Raw genomic sequence first — 21,486 nt, forward strand, 5'->3', positions numbered from 1 at the left:
AGTAAACCCTTGGAGTTGTCTGAACTCTTGGGAAAGCTTGAACCAGTAGAGAAAAGCAATTACACTCACCTCAAGGTGTTAATTGCAGAGTTATGCCACTACACGACGGTTGCTTGTCAGCCTGCCCCACTCCTGAAAACTACTTTCTTGTCTAAGCACTGGATCAGAGGAAATTAGGAGCCAGAGCTCAAGCAGGAAGGCTGTGCAATCCTTCACCTCCTTCTGGAAGAACGACTGTGACAAGGAAATTATTTGGTGCTCTGGGCTGTAGGCATCCCACATGGGATATTGTTTAAAGGTGAACAAGCCTGCCTTCAGGAAAGGTATGGTCAGGCCATGTGAATCAGGTCAGATCCTAACTCTGAATGTAGGGGTTCAATTCCACTTTCTGAGAATGCATGTCCCCACTTTTCACCTTGAAATAGAATGTAAGGTGACTTGGACAAGGAAAAGAAAGGATTTTCCCTTTTCTCTGCCCAGCTCTGAGCAGAGAATATGTCTGTGTGCTTCCAGTGGTGGCATTAACCTCCACAAGGAGGCCTGTGAGTGGGTTTGAGTTTGTGAGTTCTTAGAGGGACCACTCCTGGCAGATGTTAGCATCCATCACTGGTGGAGGGCAGTGGTGCCCAGCAGAGTAGCTGTCATGAGGGTCACTGCAGGGGATCTATCAGATGCAGGAACAGAGTGGCAAGATAAAAAGACTGGAGAACAAATCTCACAAACAGTTGAGGGAAAGGAATACTTGGAGATGGAGGTAATTTACAGCAGGAAGTCCAGCAGGGACTTGTGCCATAATAATTCAGATAAAAACAGGAGGTGTGATTCCAATTTATAGTCACAAATAGACCAGCAATATATGGGCTAGAACAATGAATTATCCAACATAAGAATGTAGAATTTATCCTCTACAGTCAAGAATAATTCCTAATAACAGGAAACTGGATATAATAAATCACAATAGGTCGAATAAGAAAATCCATATGTTCACTTTCATTGATTAAAGAGGCTTTCATAAAATCTAATATCCATTCCTTAAAAAAAAAAGAACTTAAACATAGTATGGGATACTAGTTTAACATGATAAAGACTAGCTCTCAAAAATCAAGAATCAACCTTCTACTTAACAGTAAATACTAGAGGTATTCCTAATTATCAAAAGAACCAAGACAAAAATGCTATTATCACCAAATAATAGAGTTCAGGAACTTTTAGAAAAAGCACTAAGGGCTTTTTCTAATAAGAAAGATCCTTCTGGAAAGAAAAAAAAGCTCTCTTGCTTTTCCAGTTATGTTACTGTCAAACTAGAAAACCCAAGAGAAACAAGAAAAACCATTAGCAATATTAAGAGTGACACCAATAATTAATTACAAAGTATGATGGAAAAATATCCTCACTAGCAACAAGAAATACAATTCCCAAGAATATGTTCTACTGAAATGTGCAGGACCTATAAAAACCAAAGCACCAAATTTTACTGAGAGACAGAAAAAAGATGCTTAAATTTAAAAAAAACCAAAAAACCAAAAACAAAAAAAAAACCACATTGATGTTGATGGAAAGACTCAGTATCATAAAATGTATACTTTTCACAAATTAAATTACAGGTTTAGGGACAGGTCCAATTGAAATTCCAGAAAGAGAGTGACAAAATTATCCTCAATTTTCCATATAAGAAAAGGTAAAAACGTCTAAGAAATTTTGCAAAATAAAATAAAAGAGAGTTTTGCATGCTAGATATTAAAATACTTATAAAGCTACCATAAATAGTATGGTGGTACTAGGCCCAACAATTAATGAATAGATATTCAGAAAAGATTGCTTTGATAAGACATTAAAATATACAGTAACTAAACATGATGAATAAAGGGTCAAAGTTGGTGGGGGAAAAAGTGAATAATACAACATATGATGTAGGAAAAATCAGTAACCTCTACTTAGGCTATCAAAAGTCTTTCCTGTGATCTAAGAGGTTCCTTCTACCTTTCCAATCTCATTTAATAATTCCCCTGGCTCTCCCTGTTCCAGCCATCTAAGCCATCTTCATGTCTCTCAAACATGCGAAGCTTATTCCTGCCTCAGGTCCTTGACACTTGCTGTTCTCTCTGCCAGGAGGCCTCTTCAGTTCAAATGTCATCTCCTGAGAGATGACCTGTCCCTGACAACCACTGCTAAAATAGCACCCTCATCTCCACATCAGGCACTTGCTATTAATGGCAATATTTCTCTCTGAAATCACTTTATTTGTTAACATGTTAATTGTTTTTCTGATCAGAATATGGGCTCCCTAAGAATAGGGTGCATATTACCTTGTTTCTATTGAGACCTCAGGGTCTAGAAGAACTCTTAGAAGTTACTAGAGGCTTAAGAAATGTATATATATATACATATGTATATATACATATGTATGCACACATATGTGTCTGTATTCTGTGTGCATTGTGTACATACATGTGTGCCTTGTGTCTACACATATGTGCACATCCATGAAGATATGGGCCATTCTTGATAAGGACTACTCAATACAGATTTGTCTTCTGCACAATAATTTTGCATTAAATGTATATATAAACAAATATTTACCATCATGAATTTAGTTGAACAGGAAGATAGTCAGTTACAGAGTTACAAATACTAATAAGAACACTATTGGGTTATTCAATATCATCACATAAGATCGTCATTTAATTATAATCTCATCCTTATCACTTATTTTTATCCACACTGTAAATATTCTATTTACCACACTGAAAATAGATCATAGTTAAGTAAATGAGACTCTTCCAGACCTAACTTTCAATTCCAATTGAATTCATACCCTGTCTTTTACCTACTGGGATTCCTACTTTTCTTGCAAACTCAAGAGTCCCAGTGGAAAGCAAGCCAGGGATGACTACTTGGCAAATGATTCCCCCAAATGAAAGAAGACAAGACAGGATCTGCCCATTTGAATAGAATTTGGGGGCTCCTTGTCTGACTGTGCTCCTGCTTCTCCTCCCAGCCCATCCCCATCCTCCCACCCTTGGCTCTACATCACCTCCCATCTCCATGGGCAACCCTATCTACTTTGAGCCCCTGGTTGTCCTCCCTACCTAACACTGTGAAATACGAAAAAAAAGAGAGACTAATATGAGAATCACAGAGGGAGATAAACTATTTTTGTTGTTATTGGAATAATACAAGGGGAAATAATTTATTTTAAGAAGTTAAAATTCAAGAGTTGCATCATCTAAAAACTGATAGCTATACAACAGAACCCCTTCCAAAAGAAAAAAACAGATTATCAAAGATGGATTCTTTCTTTCTAGTTATATGTTTCCCATCCCAAAACAACAAACCACAGTCCATATGGAATACTTGCTTCTTTATGTGGTGTGTGGTGTGGCGTGTTATGTATGTGTGTGTGTGCACAGAGTATTTTTGTCAGGTTGCCTGTTGTAAAAAAAAGAAAAAAGCAGTATTGAAAAGAAGTTCTTTCAATATCTTTGCATTGTTTTGGCCAGTTTAATTACTTCTTGAAGACCAGAGGAGAGAGTTACAGGAGCATACTTGTCCTGAATTGCTCTGATAATATAGTTCAATGCCTTTATTGAGCCTTTTCTTTCTGAGGAATGTTTCACAATAAATTATAGCACCAGTTGCTGACCTCTGGAAAGATTCAGTGTGGCTTCAGGACTACTTTGACCAGGTCAGGCCATATGTTTGGTTTTGTTAAAATATCTGTTCCAAAGAGTGAAATTTCACAACTGTGTGACCCCAAGAAGGAGTTGAGAATTGCTTCCCACCCTTCAAAATCTTGATAACACAGGAACCGGCTGTGCTTTCTATTTTAATCATTCCATAGCCTTTATCTGCCTCCTGTGCAAGTTACAACCCAAAGGTTGAACTCTTATATACTTTCGTTATAGATAAACTTATTTACTGAACATTCAGAACGGATATTATGTAATGATACTTTTCCTTCCATTCCAATCTAAAAAAGAAATGTATTATTGGATCCATTATGCTACTGGAATCCAGCTACACAGAGACTTACTTAATTTGCCTCCAGTTTAAAATAAAACAAACAAAAAACTCTACCTGTTCCACAGCCTTAGAATTGCTTCATAAGAAAGAAACTTTGGTTAAAGAGTTGCCAAAATGGCAGAGTAGGAGGACCCTGAGCTCTCCTCCCTTCACGGGCACACCAAAATTCAACTACTTAAAGAGAAACTGTTGGTGTGAAAGACCAAAACCTACCAGAAAAGACCTTCGAAAGACATAAAGAAGGAACTACACTGAGACATGTAGGAGGGGTGGAACTGCGGTACCGTTAGACCCACAGCAGCAGGTGGGCAAGCCACAAATGGGCAAATAGCTACAATTACTGAGATTCTCCCCAAGGAGAGAGGGATCGGAGCCCCACAATGTGTTCCCCAGTCTGAGAGTCCAGCACCAGGAAGATGAACCCCCAGTGTTTGGTTTTAAAGGCCAGTGGGGCTAACTTTCAGGGGATCCAGAGGGCATGGGAAATACAGACTCCACTCTTAAAGGGCACACATAAAATCTCACATGCTCTGGGACCCAGAGCAGAAGCAGTCATTGGAAAGGAGCCTGAGTCAGACTCGCCTCATGCTCTTGGAGAGCCTCCTGGAGAGGCAAGAGGCAACGGAGCTCACCCTGGGGACACAGACACTGGTGGCAGCCAGTCTGGGGAGCTCCCTCTACCAGTGGACACTGGTGCTGGCAAGCACCATTTTGGAATGCTCCCTCTAGCTTATTGGCCTCTAGACCCAGCCCCACCCCAGCCCACCAGCCTGAAGCCCACCAACCAGTACTGGGATACCTCAGATCAAGCAATCAGCCAGGAGAGCCCGCTCACCAGAAGACAGACGGCCTTAACACCTTCTGAGCCCATAGCCGACCCAGAGCACGGCCCTGTGTACCAGAAAGCAGGACCCAGCCCTACACACACAAGGGTGCAGGCACTAGACCTGGGACCCCTGGGGTCGTGCTGCCAGGGAAACCAGGACCCGGCTCCACCTACAGTGAGCAGGCACCAGCCCAAGAAACCCCTGGGCCCCACCCACCCTGCCTACAAGTGAGCCACCCTCCTTACTAGGGGGTGGTCCCCAAAGAACTACAGCCCTGCAGCCTGCCATAGCAGGACCCAGCCTGCCCACCAGCAGGCCAACACCAGCTCTGAGACACCCTGAACCCCTCAGCCAGCTGCCCCAGGATCTGGCCCCACTCACCAGTAGGCAGACACCAGCTTCAGGACATGCAGACCTCACTGCCAGCTCTATCAGGAACTGCCCCACCTACAAGCAGTCTGATACCAACTCTGGGACCCCCGGACCCTGCAGCCAGAGACCCAACGACCAGGCCTTGCCCACCAAAGGGCCAACTCCAGTTCTGGGACACCTTGGGCCCCTCAGCCTGCAGCCCTGGGATCTAGCTGCACCCACCAGTGGGCTGACTCCAGCTTTGGGACCCCCAGGGCCCTATAGTCAGAGTCCCCGGGACCCAGCTCACCAGTGAACCAGCACTAGGCCTGGGACCCGCTGGGGTTCTGCAGCCAGCCACATCATTACCAGTCCTGCCAATCAACAGCCTCAGCACAGGGCAGGGCCTGGCAACCAACTGGACAGGGCTCAGCCACGCCTATCAGCACGCCCACAGAAGTCAGCACACCACAACAGAAGGACCCACACAGCCGACATAGGGGGCACCCCTAGAGTATACAGCTCTGGTGACCAGAGGGGAGAGCACTACCAGGACACAGAAGACATCTCCTACAAAAGGCCACTTCTCCAACACTGGGAAACATAACCAACCTACCAGACACATAGAATGAAATTTTGCCATTTACCACAACATGGATAGACCTAGAGGGTATTATGCTCAGTGAAATAAGCCAGACAGCTAAAGACAGACACTTTATGTTATCACTTATATGTGGGACCTAAAAAATAAAACAAACGAATCAATGTAATAAAACAGAAAGAGATTCATAGATATAGAGAACAAAGGAGTGGTTTCCAGTGGGGGGAGGGAAGAAGGGGCAACAACACAGACTAGGGGACGAAGAGGTACAAACTACTATGTGTGGAATAAACAATCTACAAGCTTATATTGTATAGCACAGGGAACATAGCCAATACTTTACAGTAACCTTAAATGGAGTAGAATCTATAAAAATTTTGAATCACTATGTTGTCCATCTGAAACTAATATAATATTTTAAATCAACTCTTCCACAATAAAAAAAAATTTAAAGAAGAAAAAGTTTTTTTAAGTATGTTAAATAAATGTTATGAGCCTATGAGTGAGAACAAGAAAGAGAGCTTAAAGAGCATAATCAACTTTTCATCTTCCTGCTCCTTAACCAACATAACCATAAGACAAAATATAAACTGAAACCATGAAATAAAAACATTATCCATAAAAATGAGAAAAAAACTTTGTATCAAATCATCCTAGATCTTACAGTATGAATAAAATAGATACCTGACATCTATGTTTAACATAGATCCCAGGCAAAAAATAAATCACCCTGCATAGTTCTCAGCCCACACAATCTCTATTTATGCTATTATTTTATCCTTTGCACTTGTAATTTCAAATTTCCAATGCAATAAAAAGAAAAATGCCCAATGGAGTTGCTTGCCAGTATCTCTAAAGAAATTCTGTTTCACCCTTCGTATTCTAAGTTTCATGCTCTGATAAGTGTAGCCATATGTGTTTCTTCTTCAGGAACAGAAAGCTTTGGGGCTCAGATTTCTCCAAAGGAAGTGAAGTGGTTTGGGCAGAACTGACGTGAATAAATATCCCTTCTTTGTTGGAGTACTGAAAGTCAAGGCATTACAAATCTCAGAAACCAGAAAGCAAGGCAGAGGCTACCCACAAAAACAATGATTTAAAGGAGGAATGAGAAAGAGTCAATGAAATCCAGACCTAGGAACCTGGCTTTCCAAATCACACCGGCATATATTGCTCAGCCTTTAGAAACCAATCCCAAACACTTGCCCTCTTTCTTTTTTGCTGCTTCATTCGTCCCCAACTGACAGCCTCCACCCTCATCCAGTCATCTCCTCTGTCTCCTGGACAATTCCAGCCTCAGGTTTCTAAATCCATATGGCTTCCCAACCTGGAATTTGGTGCTTATTCTATGCTAAGGATACAACAGCAAAGGAAAAAAAATCTCTGTCCTCAAGGAACTTATACTTCTAGTGGGAGGGAAAAAAAGTAAAATATAGAGAATTAGTCGAACATTATGACAATGCTGGTCGTCAAACTTTTTACCTGCAAAAATGGCATTTTCACGAGTCAACTTTTGTATTAAACAGTGATGAATACTATTTTTAAAATTAAGCAGGGGAGAACAGGTGGTAGGGTGGATTTGAAGTGAGGTCAAGATATTTACAACTTAAAACAGGGTAGTCAGTCAGACTTCAAGTGGTAGAATTATATGAGATGGCTTTTCTACTCTCATTATTTCCTAAGGTGCATGCATTCCTTCATAATGAGTTTTTCAAAACTTTATAACATTGAGGAATTGCTGAAAACTGTAATGAGTCATATAAACATGTAAATCTGAGGTATTGCCATCAAACAGGAACATAAGATACAGATGGTATTAACACAATATTACTCATGACCCTATGAAATTAGGGTAAAAAATAATGTAGTAGAAAACATATATTCATATATGTTCCAAGCCATGAATTTTATAAATAAGAAATAAGCTGTATTTTACTGAGTACTATAGAAACTCAATTTATGTTACATTTTTAAAATATACATGATCAAAGAACAAAAAATTCCCATTGTTTGATCGCCCAAATAGTTGACTGCCATCTAACACATGCTTTTCAGTATTTAAATTGTTTGTGAACTACAAAAATGTGGGGAAAGGGAAGGACTACCTACAAAAGGTGCCTATGAGACAGCTTAATTAAAAAGCAAACTAATATATAACTTAAACTTTAAAACAACAAACAGGGTATTATAAAAACTTAGTAAATAAATTATATAAAAATTAGGATACCAGGAAATTTAATTATTAAATTAATCCACTGAACATGGATTGAAGTCTCAAAGGAAGAAGTAACTTATCCTGAATATTGACTAGCTCAGTAATCTAATAGTTTACATTCCCCAATGGAAATTAAACCAGCATGGTCCAACAGAACTTTTTGGTATGATGGAAATATTCTGCCTTGTCCCATAAGTTAACCATTAGCCACAAATGGCTATCGAGCATTTGAAATGAGGATCATGCAAATAAGGAACAGAATTTTTTATTTTGTTTTAACTGAATAATCTAACAGCCACAAGAGGCTGGTGGCCACCTACCCAGATAGGTAAGTCCCGCCTCTTATATCCTTGTTTTAAAATTAGCACATAGTCTCCCATCTGGCTGATTCCACATTGCAGACAACTTCAGCTCTAGTTTTCACTCTCTGTTCACCTTTTCTGTCCTTCTGGCCTCAAACTTTCTTCCTGAGCTGTTGTACAACTGATTTCAGCACAGCTGTGGACCAGTGCTCCTCAGCACAGAAACACTGGCTGACAGAGCCCTTCTTGCTCAGGATAAAAAGTGAAAGACTAATGCTTTTTTAAAAAAGTAAACAGACAGCTAAGTGTCCTCTAAGACTTATTACGAACTATACTTACACAAAGGGAAGAGATTAAATCCAATGATTTATCAAAAGCCACTTCCAAACCTAAATTTCTACTATTCCAAACCTAAAATTCCAGGTAGACAAATGGCAATTCCCAAAATTTTATTGTATTTACAGAATAATCCCAGTACCCTAAACCTTACCAAAATCAACTCCCAAATCTCAAAGTATCTAACGGCATTATTTGGATCAGTCTTCTGAATCATTGAGCAAAACGGGTACCTTTCCTTTTCTGCTGTTCTTAAGAAAGATGTTTAATATGCAATGTATTATTTTCATAGTTCATTGTCATTCATATATATATATACTTTTATGAAAAATACTGGAGTAAGTCTTTCCTTGAATTTTACTTTCTTAAATCTGTTACAGTCGTTCAATTTCAAATGGATATCCATTTCCTGTTGTTTACCAGACTTTATAACTTACAGTCAATAGACATAATAGTTTTAAACATAGTATTTAACTGACATAGGAAGATGGAGTAAAATATAGTAAGAAAGCAAAACTTTACAGAAGGATAAGAAAGTGGATTCAATGTGTATCTGAAAACACTTGAGTGCAGCTCAAGAAAGACTTACTGGTTTAGCAGGACATCAAGAATAAACGATGTTCCAAAGGCATCCAGCTGGAAGCTTGCCTGGTCAACGTGAGTCAACTGCATTATCAAAAAGATAAAAGGTATTTATTATTCGGCCATAGCGATCACTTGATAAGCATTTCTTATCATTTGAAAGTTTTATAATATCATAAATTAGAAAACCAATTCAACACAGAAATCCAATTAAAACAAAGTAAAATTTGCACCTTCTCAGAAGCCATTCACTAATGTGAAGTAAAGTACCACTTAATCAAGGAGGGCAAGTACTCTCCCTTTCTGCTTTATCTCAAGGGGCTAAACATTTCATTTTCAAAAAGACTGAACTGCATTTTATTGTTTTAGATGACTGGCTCCTTTAAAATTAAACTTTGTACATTAAAAAAAAAAACAGGGAAAATATGTTCAATACAAGAGTAAGTTAATAGAGTGACTATGATCTGTTTACACGGAAGACATTTAAAAATCTTTAAAATAAAAAAAAAACCCTTTTCATCCTATCTCAAATGTACACTTTAAAAATAATAGTTCAGTTCTAATTTGCCAAACGTGATTTCATAGAGGTTTCCACATCTTCCTAAGAGCAAAACTGAACCTCTGCCCAACTACTGCAAATATCACCTATCAAAATTTTCTTGGATAAAAAAAAAAATCACTATTTTTATGCCGTTCTAGGAACTCACAGAAAAAAATCACAAATGACCCTAAATTTTAAAATATATATTTGTTACCCACATTAATATCAGTATATTGAATAATCATGTGCCTTAACTGAAAAGAAAGGAGGAAGCAAAACTATTCATTCCATCTGACTCCCCACATTACCTGTAACTATATCTAAGCAGTAGGATTAAATATTATTTGATTTTTTTGTTTATATGTGTCTGTGGTATCCAAAATTTCTAAAATATATGTGTATCCTATGGTGAGAAAGACACAAACACTATTTTAGAGATATGAACCATCAGAGCAACTGTATTTATATAGCATGTGAGGCAGATGGTGGTGCTGCTCCCTGAGAACCAGCGCTTCTTAGGAAGGGACATCCTAAGATTCTGGGGAGAATATAGGGCACCTCAGTCATACCTGGGAATTTCACACGAAGTAAGCTTTGGTATCAGGAGAAAGGAAAGAGCTTAATTAATAATCATAAAGCTTTCTGGAAACAAAGGATAACCTTCTGTTTTTAAATCTTTGAAATAAATGGGAGTGGGAGAACGGCACCCCTCAGTTGCTAACATATTCCAATCCTCAGGAAACCCCAAGGATGAAGAACTATCTGGATATCCCTTAGCCATATTAAACACTCAACCTTAACTCCTCACTCTTCCCAATTTAACACCCAGGTTATCACCAAATTCTGGCATTTTTTTTTTCTTTTTATAACAGTTCTTAGAGCCACAACTTACTCTTCATTCCCATGTCTGCCACAGATCATAGCCTCCCTGATCTTTACAAAACAGACTCCTTCCTTACCAAAACCCCAAATGAAAGCCTTCTATTTCCTCCTACATCAAATAAAAACGTTCTCTTCCTGGATGTCAAGATCCTCCTCAATCACCTTCCCCACCCGAGACGTAATGGCACACAGGTCCCCAAGGACCCACCCATAGCCCATTTACACTCAGCTCTCTCTTCTTCTACTCTAGTTCAACAAGCTACGTGCATTCCAACCTTTTCTGTAGCTTCCATTCATCACCTATACTGAGTGATCTTCCAAACCAGACCCTTAGGTAGTCATCTTCACCAAGGCCATTTCCCAGAAATGGCCCTAACCATCCTTCAAGATTTGGATCAAGTTCCTTTTTATGTTCGTCTGCTAGGGCTGCCATAAGAAAGTACCACAGACTAGATGGCCTAGTCTTTCTTTAATAGAAATTTGCTTCCTCATAGTTCTGGAGGCTGGATGTCTAAGATCAAGGTGTCAGCAGGATTGGTTTCTCCTGAGGCCACTCTCCTTGGCTTGTGTCCCCTTTTTACTGTGTCCCCACATGGCCTTTTCTCTATGCCTGTGCACCACAGGCATCTCACCCTCTCTCTCCTTTTACAGGACATCAGCCATATTGGATTAGCATCCATCCTCATGACCTCATCTCATTTAATTACCTCTTTAAAGGCCCTGTCTCCAAGTACAGTCACATTAGGGGTTAGGACTTCAACATATAAATTTTGGAGGGGACACAATTGAGTCCAAACATTCCTCTTCTATAAAGTCTCTCCAACCCACTCCAGCTTCCTTCTCTCCTCTTCCTCAATATGTTTGTTTTGATATGAGGGCATCAGTACTGACCAGTATCAGGTATTCAATAAGTATTTCCTGACTGACTAACTCACACGAGGGTTTGTTTGATCAATCACCTGGATGCGTAAATGAACAACTGAACAGCTATACATTACCTGCTTATGGAAATGCAGTCCTGACATTAGCACTGTTCCTAATACCCTCTCAGTGGATATCTCTTCTTTTGTCTAAAAGCTATTTGAGTTTCCTGAAGTGCTAACAACCGTATTTTGGGAACAGCCTGAGGAAAGCTCTATTGACCAGAATTGATGTCTCACTTAAATGAAACTCTCTCTCCTCCATCCTTTCTCAACATTCATTGTGGTGAACAGGGCAGAGGACACATGTTATTCATCATGGTATCATGATTACAGCGTGGATCAAAGTAATATTGCTCTTCTTTATTATCAAGATATTTAGTGTTTGCATTAATTCTGTCCAATTCTAGTATTTTCTTTTTCCTGCAGCTTCAGTTTACATCTGGTGTTTTATTTTATTGATCTCATCTGTATCTCAAAGAAAAACCCATTACTTAAATTCAAAAGAAATATCTATTGACGGCAGGTTTAACAGCTGTTTAGTGAAAAATGTTTGCATTATTGACAGTAATAGGAATAGGTTTATTGTTTTAATGTAAGGCAGGCTTCCTTAGGCTGTATACAGATTGATTCATTCACCAAACATCTTATAAGAGTCTACCAAGTGGGAACCCTTTTCATCTGGGGGACAAGGTGGTGAAGAAGACTGTGTTTCTGCTCTAGTGGAGTCTACCTTCTAGTGGAAGAAGACAGAAAGTGACAAGTAAATAAAGTGAACAATTAAATAAAAAATAAATTTAGAAAATAAATACACTGTTCTCTGATTTAATAAAACAGGGTAAGCAGGTAATCAGCCTTGGTGGGGTTCTAGGTGGTATGGAAGGCTCTCTGAGGAGGTGACAACTGGGTGATGACCTGAATGATTAGAAGGGATCTATATCAGACAGAATAATGGTCCCAAAGATGCCCACACTCTAACCTCTGGAACATATGAACATGTTACCTCACACGGCAAAAGGGACTTTGCAGATGTGATTAAGATAAGGACCTTGAGATGGGGAGAGTATCCTAGGTTATCCAATTGGACCCAGTGTAATCACCAGAGTCTTAAAAGGCTCAGAGTCAGAGAAGGAGATGTGGTGATGGAAGTAAGATAAAAATGAGATAAGGAAAAGGTCACATGCCAAGGAATGCTGGCAGCCTCTAAAAACCGGAACAAGCAAGGAACAATTCTCTCTTAGAGCCATCAGAAGACACACAGCCCTGAGAACACCTTCATTTTATTAGCCTTTTAAGCCCAGTTCAGACTTCTGATCTCAAAAACTTTAAGAAAATTAATTTTAGCTGTTTTACGACACCAAGTTTGCCGTGTAATGTGTTATAGCAGCAATGGGAAACTAATGCAGCATCACTTGCAGTGTCTCTGAACATTTAGAAAAGCAGCCCCGATAACGAGTCAATTGCATCAGTGTTCAGTGTCACTTTCCTCCATGGCTTGGTTAAAACCAAGGCACCGATAGCAGTAGACCTGACACTCATGAGGACACAAGGATCAAACTCCAAACACAGGACTTCCCAGCCAAACCAACCTGCAGTGGTGATCACTAAAATACACGTTAGCGTGGTTTCCTGGCATTCTGTGTGGTCTTCTACCGTTTAGGAACCTGCCATCCCCGTATGTGAGACTTAACAAGTAGTCCAAAGAGAAAAAACACATTTCCTGCTTTAGGATATCTTGGAGAAATAATAAATTAAGTAGAATTACACTGAATTCATGTGATATTAACAATCCAGCTTATTACTCAACACCTTTGAAGTGAGCCAGGATGGTTCTCAGAAAGTTAATCCTAGATCTTACCTTCTTAGCTCAAAGGAAAAGAAACTGTTTAAGAAGAGACAACTAGTATAATACGAGGATTTTCCTTTTTATATTTGTGGGAGGGTGCCTAACATATACTGCCCCCAATTCTAATATTATTCACTTTAACTCCAAGATTAAAGGGTAGTTATGGCTGTCAGAGACATTTGAAAATTATTAGCGAAATGCACTTTCAAATTATGACATGAGAATGATTTTTAAAACTATTAACCAAATGCTTTATTACCACAAAATAATACTGAAAGAATTCCTAGAGTTCATATACTATACATCCTTATTCTACAGATAAGGAAACTGAGGCAGTGTGAGCAATTGTTTCCAAATCACACTGCTTGGGAGCAGAGCAGGCATTTCACTTCCAGGCCGTCTTTCCCATCACGCTTCAGCCTTGCTTTCATTCTGCAGTCTGGAGGTGCCTGCAGGTTTTACTTGGTTCTAAGGAGTAATTAGTATAATAGGAGCATTTTTAGAGCCATGAAAATGCTCTAAAGAGCACTTTTAGATATGAAAAGAAAATCAAACCAGAAAAAAAAAATCTTTGGAACTCTGATTTCATCAGAAGAGTCAATAATGTTACCGTATCTGATATAAAGCACACATTCTAAGGCCAAATTGATGACAGCCTTAGGAATAAAGAACTATAGTATACAATATACATGGAAATCCATATGTTAGGAAAAAAATTACACAGGTATGGTGAAGTGTGTGTGTGTTCTAGGCGTGAGGCTGACTTTTATGGAAGCTGTGAAACAAAAGATTGAGGGAGAAAAATGAAAAAATATAAAATAACTATCCAGATGGCAAGAAAACTTAATAAATCAATATAATTACATAAGGATAATTTGAATTTCAAATTTCAAAAATGAATCATAGAATTTTAGGACCGGAAGAACCTGATAGAATCCCCAGAATGAGGCCTGTTTATTATTCATGGCCAACAGCTTAAATTTACATGTGAAGTTAACATAACCCCCCATGATCCTTATGCATTTTGCTTTCTCGCAGCCTGTCTTTTTCTCCTTATTTCTCCTACAGCCAGTGAACCAGGGCCAACCTACATATTCCAAAAAGCAGATACAAATGAACTTTTCAAGCTTGCCTTATATATTACCTTTTTTTTTAAAGCAAAGATGACACTAAAACTCTCATGGTAGAATCAGACCTTTGACACCAAGAGAAAGACAAGGTAGCTTGGGTTTTTAATTAAGCCCAACCTGAATAATGAATCAATGAATACCAGTGGAGTGGGAGAATGACCAATCAAATGGCATTATGCAACAGGATAATTCTGAAAATAATTAACATAATTAAAAAGAAGACTTCATGCATGTAACAGAATCTTTAGCTACTCAGCATCCTACATTCTTCTTTTCTATTTGATTGCTTCTATTTAGTTTTTTTTTAAACATACAAATGTAATTCTCAGCATCCAATACTTTGAGTTCAATAAAAAACAAAACACCAGTAATTACTTTTGTCTATCATCCCTGTTTTTCTACATCAGAAAAGGCAATTGAAGAATCACCATAAGCTCACTGTAATTACTCCATTGCCTTATGTGAACTTCTGACAAATGAGGTCAAAGAGACTACTACATGTCTGTTACCAAGAAGATTCCTCATTCTAGAATTTGTTGTAGGCACATCAAAAATATAGTTTTCTCCTGGCTACTTAGTTAAAATATAGAACTAATTTTATGATGCAGAACTGTATTACAATGGCTTTTGTTAACAGAGGATTCTACCCAACAGATCTACCTAATACATAAATTAGCATAAAATATGCAAGAACATTAGTGTTTTTCTATCCATAATTCTGTATCTATATCTCTATGTTAAATACCTCCCCCTTTCCATCTGATCAACTCAATCATGTCCATAGTTGTCATAATCTGTATCATGTATTACATTGAATATACACACTGTCTTTAACAAAAATGTTCTTAAAATCAAACCTGTTGCATTTAGTATTGCAAGAAACAAATAGCGTCCAGCAACAGGACATTTTAAAACAAAATGAAAGAAAATAAACCAAAAAGCACAGCCTTTAAAGTCAGGCAGAACAGGGTTTGAATTCTGAATCTTCCATTTATGAATGGAACAAACTAGGGCAAACTGTTTAATGTCTCTGAACTGAAAGTCCTTGTCTGTTAAAGACCAAAAATAATAATACACACTCTGTAGATCTATTGTGAAAACTAAAGGATAAGTTACAATCCATTCAAGCTTTGTGGGGCCCTGATCTCAGGAAACACACCAGGCCCTGGGGATACAAAGAAGAGTCCCCTGCATGCCAGAAACTCATCAAAAAGGGAAGATGCTACACAAATTTTTACAAACTATTTGGAAGTCCAGTAATAGATACATATACAAGATACAACAGCAGCCCTCTGACTGCCAGGTTACAGAGGACTGAGGAAGTGCTCCTCAGACGAACAGTGCAGGAACTCCTAGGTGAAGCCACATATACCACACACACAAAAAAAGACTTTTCTTAGATAAGTTCTTGAGAGGCATCCCTGGATTTGCCTTGCTGAGTTTCCAGTCTGACATCACTGAAAGCTCTAGATTCTGTGATTTCTGGTGGCCTAGGACTCTTTCTTCCAGTGGCCCCTGCTCCAACAAGCCTGAGGGCGGAGGGGCTGTGCCATCACTGGCATCAGCTCTGATTCTCTCATCTCCATTCAGGAAGTCAGGCAGCCTCATTACCTATTTATGCTCCGCTATCTTCTGATAAATCAGTCTCTCCATCATCTTGGCCATTAACCGCCCATTACTAGGCCTTCTTTTCAGGCCTGAACAAGAAAATGCTTACTCACATAAGCCTGAAAGTCGAAGCAGAACTTTAAGTTCTTTAGCAGCCTGAGAACAATACAATATGTAGTCATATGGAGCTGTAATGAAATCTGAGTGCAAGGAACCCCAACGTTTGGATGCAATAAAATCAGCAGACAAAATCCCTCAGATGAACCAGCACTGGAAAACCGATACTCTTCCTTAATGCAAGAAAGACTTGGAGGAAAGATTACAGGTCTTCCTGGCTCCACTGCTGACTCGACATTTGATTTTTGGAGTTATTAAAACTTTCGATGCTTCATCATGTTTTTCCCCAAATGGGAAGTGAAAATAGCATGAAATACTGAACGCTGTGAGAAAAACACTTGAAAGTTTTTGTTTATGGTGAAAGAGTATATAAAAGCTTGTTGCAAAGAACAACGGCACTACTGAGCACTAAATAAAAGACAGGTAAAAAGAGGAGAGGAAGGGAAAGCCAGTTAAGCTATTATATTATCAAATAAATAACTAGTCAGTTCAGTTCTAAATCAGATAACTTAAAAGCAGGCCTGGAAATAAGGATTGTCTCTGCCAGCTGGGTCACAGTTTCTCCTGGAGGCAACATCAGAAACAGGCCCAGACCAAAGAATAAAATTCAGAATGGTGAGTTCTTTGCATCAAGATTCACTTCACCCAGTTCTGTTATGTCAATGGATTTTTGTTTGCTTGCTGGCTTAATTTCGTCTTCCTTATATAGATATTAGAGGCATCTGAGAGTTAAGGCTCACTTCACTGAAAAGGCCAGCTCCAGGTGTTTGAAGAAAGAAAAATCAGAACTATCACTGGACAAAATCCCATGACAAACAGCTGGTATGTAAGAATTCCATAGTGTGGGGAGAGTTCAGCGGTAGGGCATGTGCCTAGCATGCATGAGGTCCTGGGTTCAATCCCTAGTACCTTCATTAAAAAATAAAAATATAAATAAAAATAAATAAAACTATTTACCTCCCCCCAAAAAAATTAAGAAAAAAATTTTTAAATTGAAAAAAAAAAAGAATTCCATAGCATTTTCTTTAGGAAACGAATTTACCTAGGGTAAGAAAGTTCTTTCTCCCCTAGAACTAAAGACTAAAACTATGTAATTCTAGAGGACTTTCTGCTCACACATGTACATATCCATATCCATATCCATAATGAACATTAAAAGGACCAGATTCTTTCTTTACTATCGCTAGTGTTCAGGAGTTTTCCAAGAACATAGTCAAGTAATAATCTAAGTAAAACATTGTAAGAGCAAAGCTCCTGCTTAAAAGAAGAAGAAAAAAGCAGTAAGTCTCTAACATCAAGGGTATTCAAAAGATGATTTTTTATCTGTAACTCGACAGTCACCCACCAAAGGCTTTCTTTACTGGGACACAAAATGAGAGAATTCCAGAGATGCAAATTCTTGCAAAAATATTTATTTTGGGGGGTTTCCCAAGTAGCTAGAATGAAGACTGGCAGGAAGAACACACTAGTTATCTTAATTACCACAATTATCAAGTGAAGGAAGGAATGGATATATGTGTGTACTTGTGTGTGTGTGTGTGTGTGTGAGAGAGAGAGAGAGAGAGAGAGAGAGAGACTGATTGATTGATTGATTGAGAGGAAACATGCAGATTACCAAATATCTAGGGGAAACCAAGTCACAAAACCATGGAGTCTTTCAATTCACGCATAGGTTAGCACATAACAGGAATCTGCTCCAGAGATTCTGTACAACAATCTGCCCCTCAAATTCTTAAATTGATGGGTTTTCACATTCTGCCAGCTGGTGTCTCAAGCTGCTTTGAAGGGTAACTCCTTGTGATTAAATTACAGGGAAATCAAAAGAATTCATTCACGATGCACATTTGTGAGAAAACACAAATACCGAATAAGAAAGTTTTTGTTATCTGCTGCATTGCATGTATCTGGTCTATAGTCTTTCTGAGAAACTGACTTCAAAACATCCAAATCTAAAGAAGTTACAGAGTAAGAATTTTCAAACATGTTACTAGGAAAAATCTAAGGGGGAGCAAAATAATAAAATTATTCTGTCAGATAAGAGTAATGAAAGAGAGTCGAGAGATTAACGTACACTTCCATTATTTAGTGGAGCTCGTCACCATTAGCCCCACAATAAATCGATCAATTGTGTCACCTCATTCTGAGCACTAAACACCTTCCTTAGAAAAGTGAAATGCCTTTTAAAAATACACTGACTGTAAATAAGCTCTTAAAGTAGGAATTCTAAGAGATACTATTTTTAGGAGAGACAGAAAAACTCATCAAATCAAGTCACACTGTTCACTGTACGTCCGAAATCACATGCACATGCATGTGTGTGTGCACATGTGTATACATTATGGCAGGGATAGCTTGTAGCCAACTATAACCTGGAAAATAAACACTACTTGAAACAAGGAAGCTCTGGTGCTGGTGAATCCAAATCTATAAAGCTCTACTAGAAGGAATACCTGCGGCCCTAAAAGGGAGGCAGGATATAGATCCTCACTGGAAGGTTTTCTAGACTTAGGACAAGCTAACAGTGCCTAATGATATAAAGTCAGAATCAAATGTAGACTCTCCCTTAGCCCTGAAATATGTCTTCACTACAAGAAAAAAACCACAACAGTACTTTGGCAATTTCTAACTATTGTTATGACTTTGTGTCTGAATATCAAAAGGAAATAAAATCCTAGTCTCACCACTCTTTTCTTCACTGGCATGAACTGAACTGTTGAAAGAAACAGTATCATATGAAAGGCTGATGGAGCTTGACCTCCTCTGTGTCGGAAACAGAAAGGATACACAAACAGGACCGCAAGGAGCCATGACCTTGGGAAGGCAGGACGGTAGAGTTTAGGAGCCACTTGCTAGATTAGAGCTACTCATTCCTTCCTCTGCTTAAACTCGGCCTCAACAAAAGAGCAAGTACGCAGGGGCACTGAACTGTTTCCCATGTTCCATATGTGACTCAAGTCTCTATGCTGTTGATGTGTTTTGATATAAAGCTGAATAAGCCAAACTCTCTAGTTGTTGCCTCTATTGGCAGCAAATGAGAGCAGTTTAACGAGGCCTGCGTGCATCTGCCATGCTGGATTAAAGGATTCCTACAAGACATCCTGATTCTCTTCTCCAAAGGAAAAAGCCTGGCCACAGTCATTCTTTCTGTTCATTTTATAATATTTTTATAGAGTTTTTTGTTGTTGTTCCTCTGAAGCAAATGAATACTCTGAAGTCAAACAGAGTTCACTTTCAGTTAATTTATTAAATGATACCCTGGGAGAATTTCTTCACTTCTGAGAAGTGTGTAGGTAGTCACTCTGAACTACCCCCACTGAGTTTCTGGGAAGCAGCCTCCTGGCAAAACCTCCTGACTGAAAATGTTCCCCAGATCAGCATCCTCAGCAAACTGCCACCCAGCCACCCTCTTTGTCCTTCTCTGGCCTTCCCTGCCTGTTCCACCACCTCTGTTACCACCAAGATATCCTGAACCTCTATCATAAGCACAAGACTCCCTGAGAACCACAGCAGACTCTGTGAAAGATACAGTCCCTGCCCACAGATGTTGACTGTCTGGTAAAAGACATGTTACTCTTATACAAGGCAACTATACAGCCCAGTGAGAAACTCTCACATCCTAAAGAGTTTTCCCTCTGTTTTAAAATCTCTGCAGTTAGCTTAAGAAAAGCAGCAAAGGATGGTGGCTAAGACTGCAGATTCTGGAGCCAACTTACCTGTTTCAAATTCTCTCTCCACCCCATCCCCAACTGAATGATCCTGGGCAAGACATTTAAGCTCCCTGTGTCTCAGTCTCTCCACTTAGTAAATGGGAGCAATAGTATTAACCTCCAAGGATTGCTGGGAAGACTGAATGCCTGTAAAGTACACAGAACAGTCTAGTTCCATCAATGAAATTTATCGTTACACCACATGAGCCGCAAAAGTCTGACCAAGTGTATGTGAACAGAATTTTGTGTTACATCCAGAAGTCAGAATTGTCCTGGTTTTCCCTTGTCACTTCCAGATAACAATTCCTCCATTCCTCTCTGTTGGAGGTCCATGCCTGCCAGTTACACCAGTCTCCACTCTCAACTCTGTACCAGGAATCTCTGTATTCTCAACACATAGTACCTTACTTTGTACAAAGCATGAGATCACTTACAAATTTAAAACTAGAAATCTATGAGGTATCACCTCACACCAGTCAGAATGGCCATCATTCTAAAGTCCACAAACAATAAACACTGGAGAGGCTGTGGAGAAAAGGGAACCCTCCTACACAGTTGGTGGGAATGCAATTTGGTGCAACCATTATGGAAAACAGTATGGAGATACCTTAAAAAACTGAAAATAGACTTACCATATGATCGAGCAATCCCACTCCTGGGCATATATCCAGAGGAAACTCTAATTTGAAAAGATCCATGCACCTCAATGTTCAAAGCAGCTCTATTTACAATAGCCAAGACATGGAAACAACTTAAATGTTCATTGGTAGATGACTCAATAAAGAACTTGTGGTATATATATATATATATATCTCCACTGGAATACTACTCAGCCACAAAAAAATAAAATAATGCCATTTGCAGCAACATTGATGGACCCAGAGACTGTCATTCTAAGTGAAGTAAGCCAGAAAGATAAAGAAAAATATCGTATGATACCACTTATATGTGGAATCTAAATAAAAAGACACAAATGAACTTTAATTTACAAAACAAAGACAGACTCACAGATGTAGAAAATAAACTTATGGTTACCAGGAAGGAAAGGGGGTGGGATGGGATAAATTGGAAGGTCGGGATTTGCAGATACTAACTACTATACATAAAATAAACAACAAGGCCTTACTGTATAGCACAGGGACCTATATTCAATATCTTGTAGTAGCCTATAATGAAAAAGAATATGAAAAGGAATATATATGTGTGTGTGTGTGTGTGTGTGTGTGTGTGTGTGTTTAACTGAATCACTTTGCTGTACACTAGAAATTAACACATCGTGAACTGACTATACTTCAATAAAATAAAAGTCTGACAACTCTGATCTGATAATGAGATGAACAAATGTTATTTTACAAACTGTAATTAGTCAAAAATGGAAAGTAGTTAGGAATATAACCATAATAGAGATTGCTTTCTTATAGTTAGTTAAATCAATTATTTCTCTCGGTTTTTTTGTTTGTTATTTCTCTAGGCACTATCATGGTTATAAAAGGTATAACCC

The 21,486-nt window shown here is 38.8% G+C and overlaps 1 protein-coding gene across 6 annotated transcripts in view; it reads right to left on the reverse strand.

Annotated features, from left to right (window-relative positions):
• ADAM22 (ADAM metallopeptidase domain 22) overlaps nucleotides 1-21,486 on the reverse strand; it is a 209,682-nt gene that overhangs the window by 161,477 nt on the left and 26,719 nt on the right. For all 6 annotated transcript variants that reach the window (XM_074367518.1, XM_074367519.1, XM_074367520.1 and 3 more), the window contains exon 3: nucleotides 9,242-9,318. In XM_074367518.1, the coding sequence (XP_074223619.1) occupies nucleotides 9,242-9,318 (77 nt within the window). The remainder of the gene's footprint in view (nucleotides 1-9,241; nucleotides 9,319-21,486) is intronic.

This window comes from Camelus bactrianus, chromosome 7 (assembly GCF_048773025.1).
Source record: "Camelus bactrianus isolate YW-2024 breed Bactrian camel chromosome 7, ASM4877302v1, whole genome shotgun sequence".
NCBI classification, from domain to species: Eukaryota; Metazoa; Chordata; class Mammalia; order Artiodactyla; family Camelidae; genus Camelus; species Camelus bactrianus.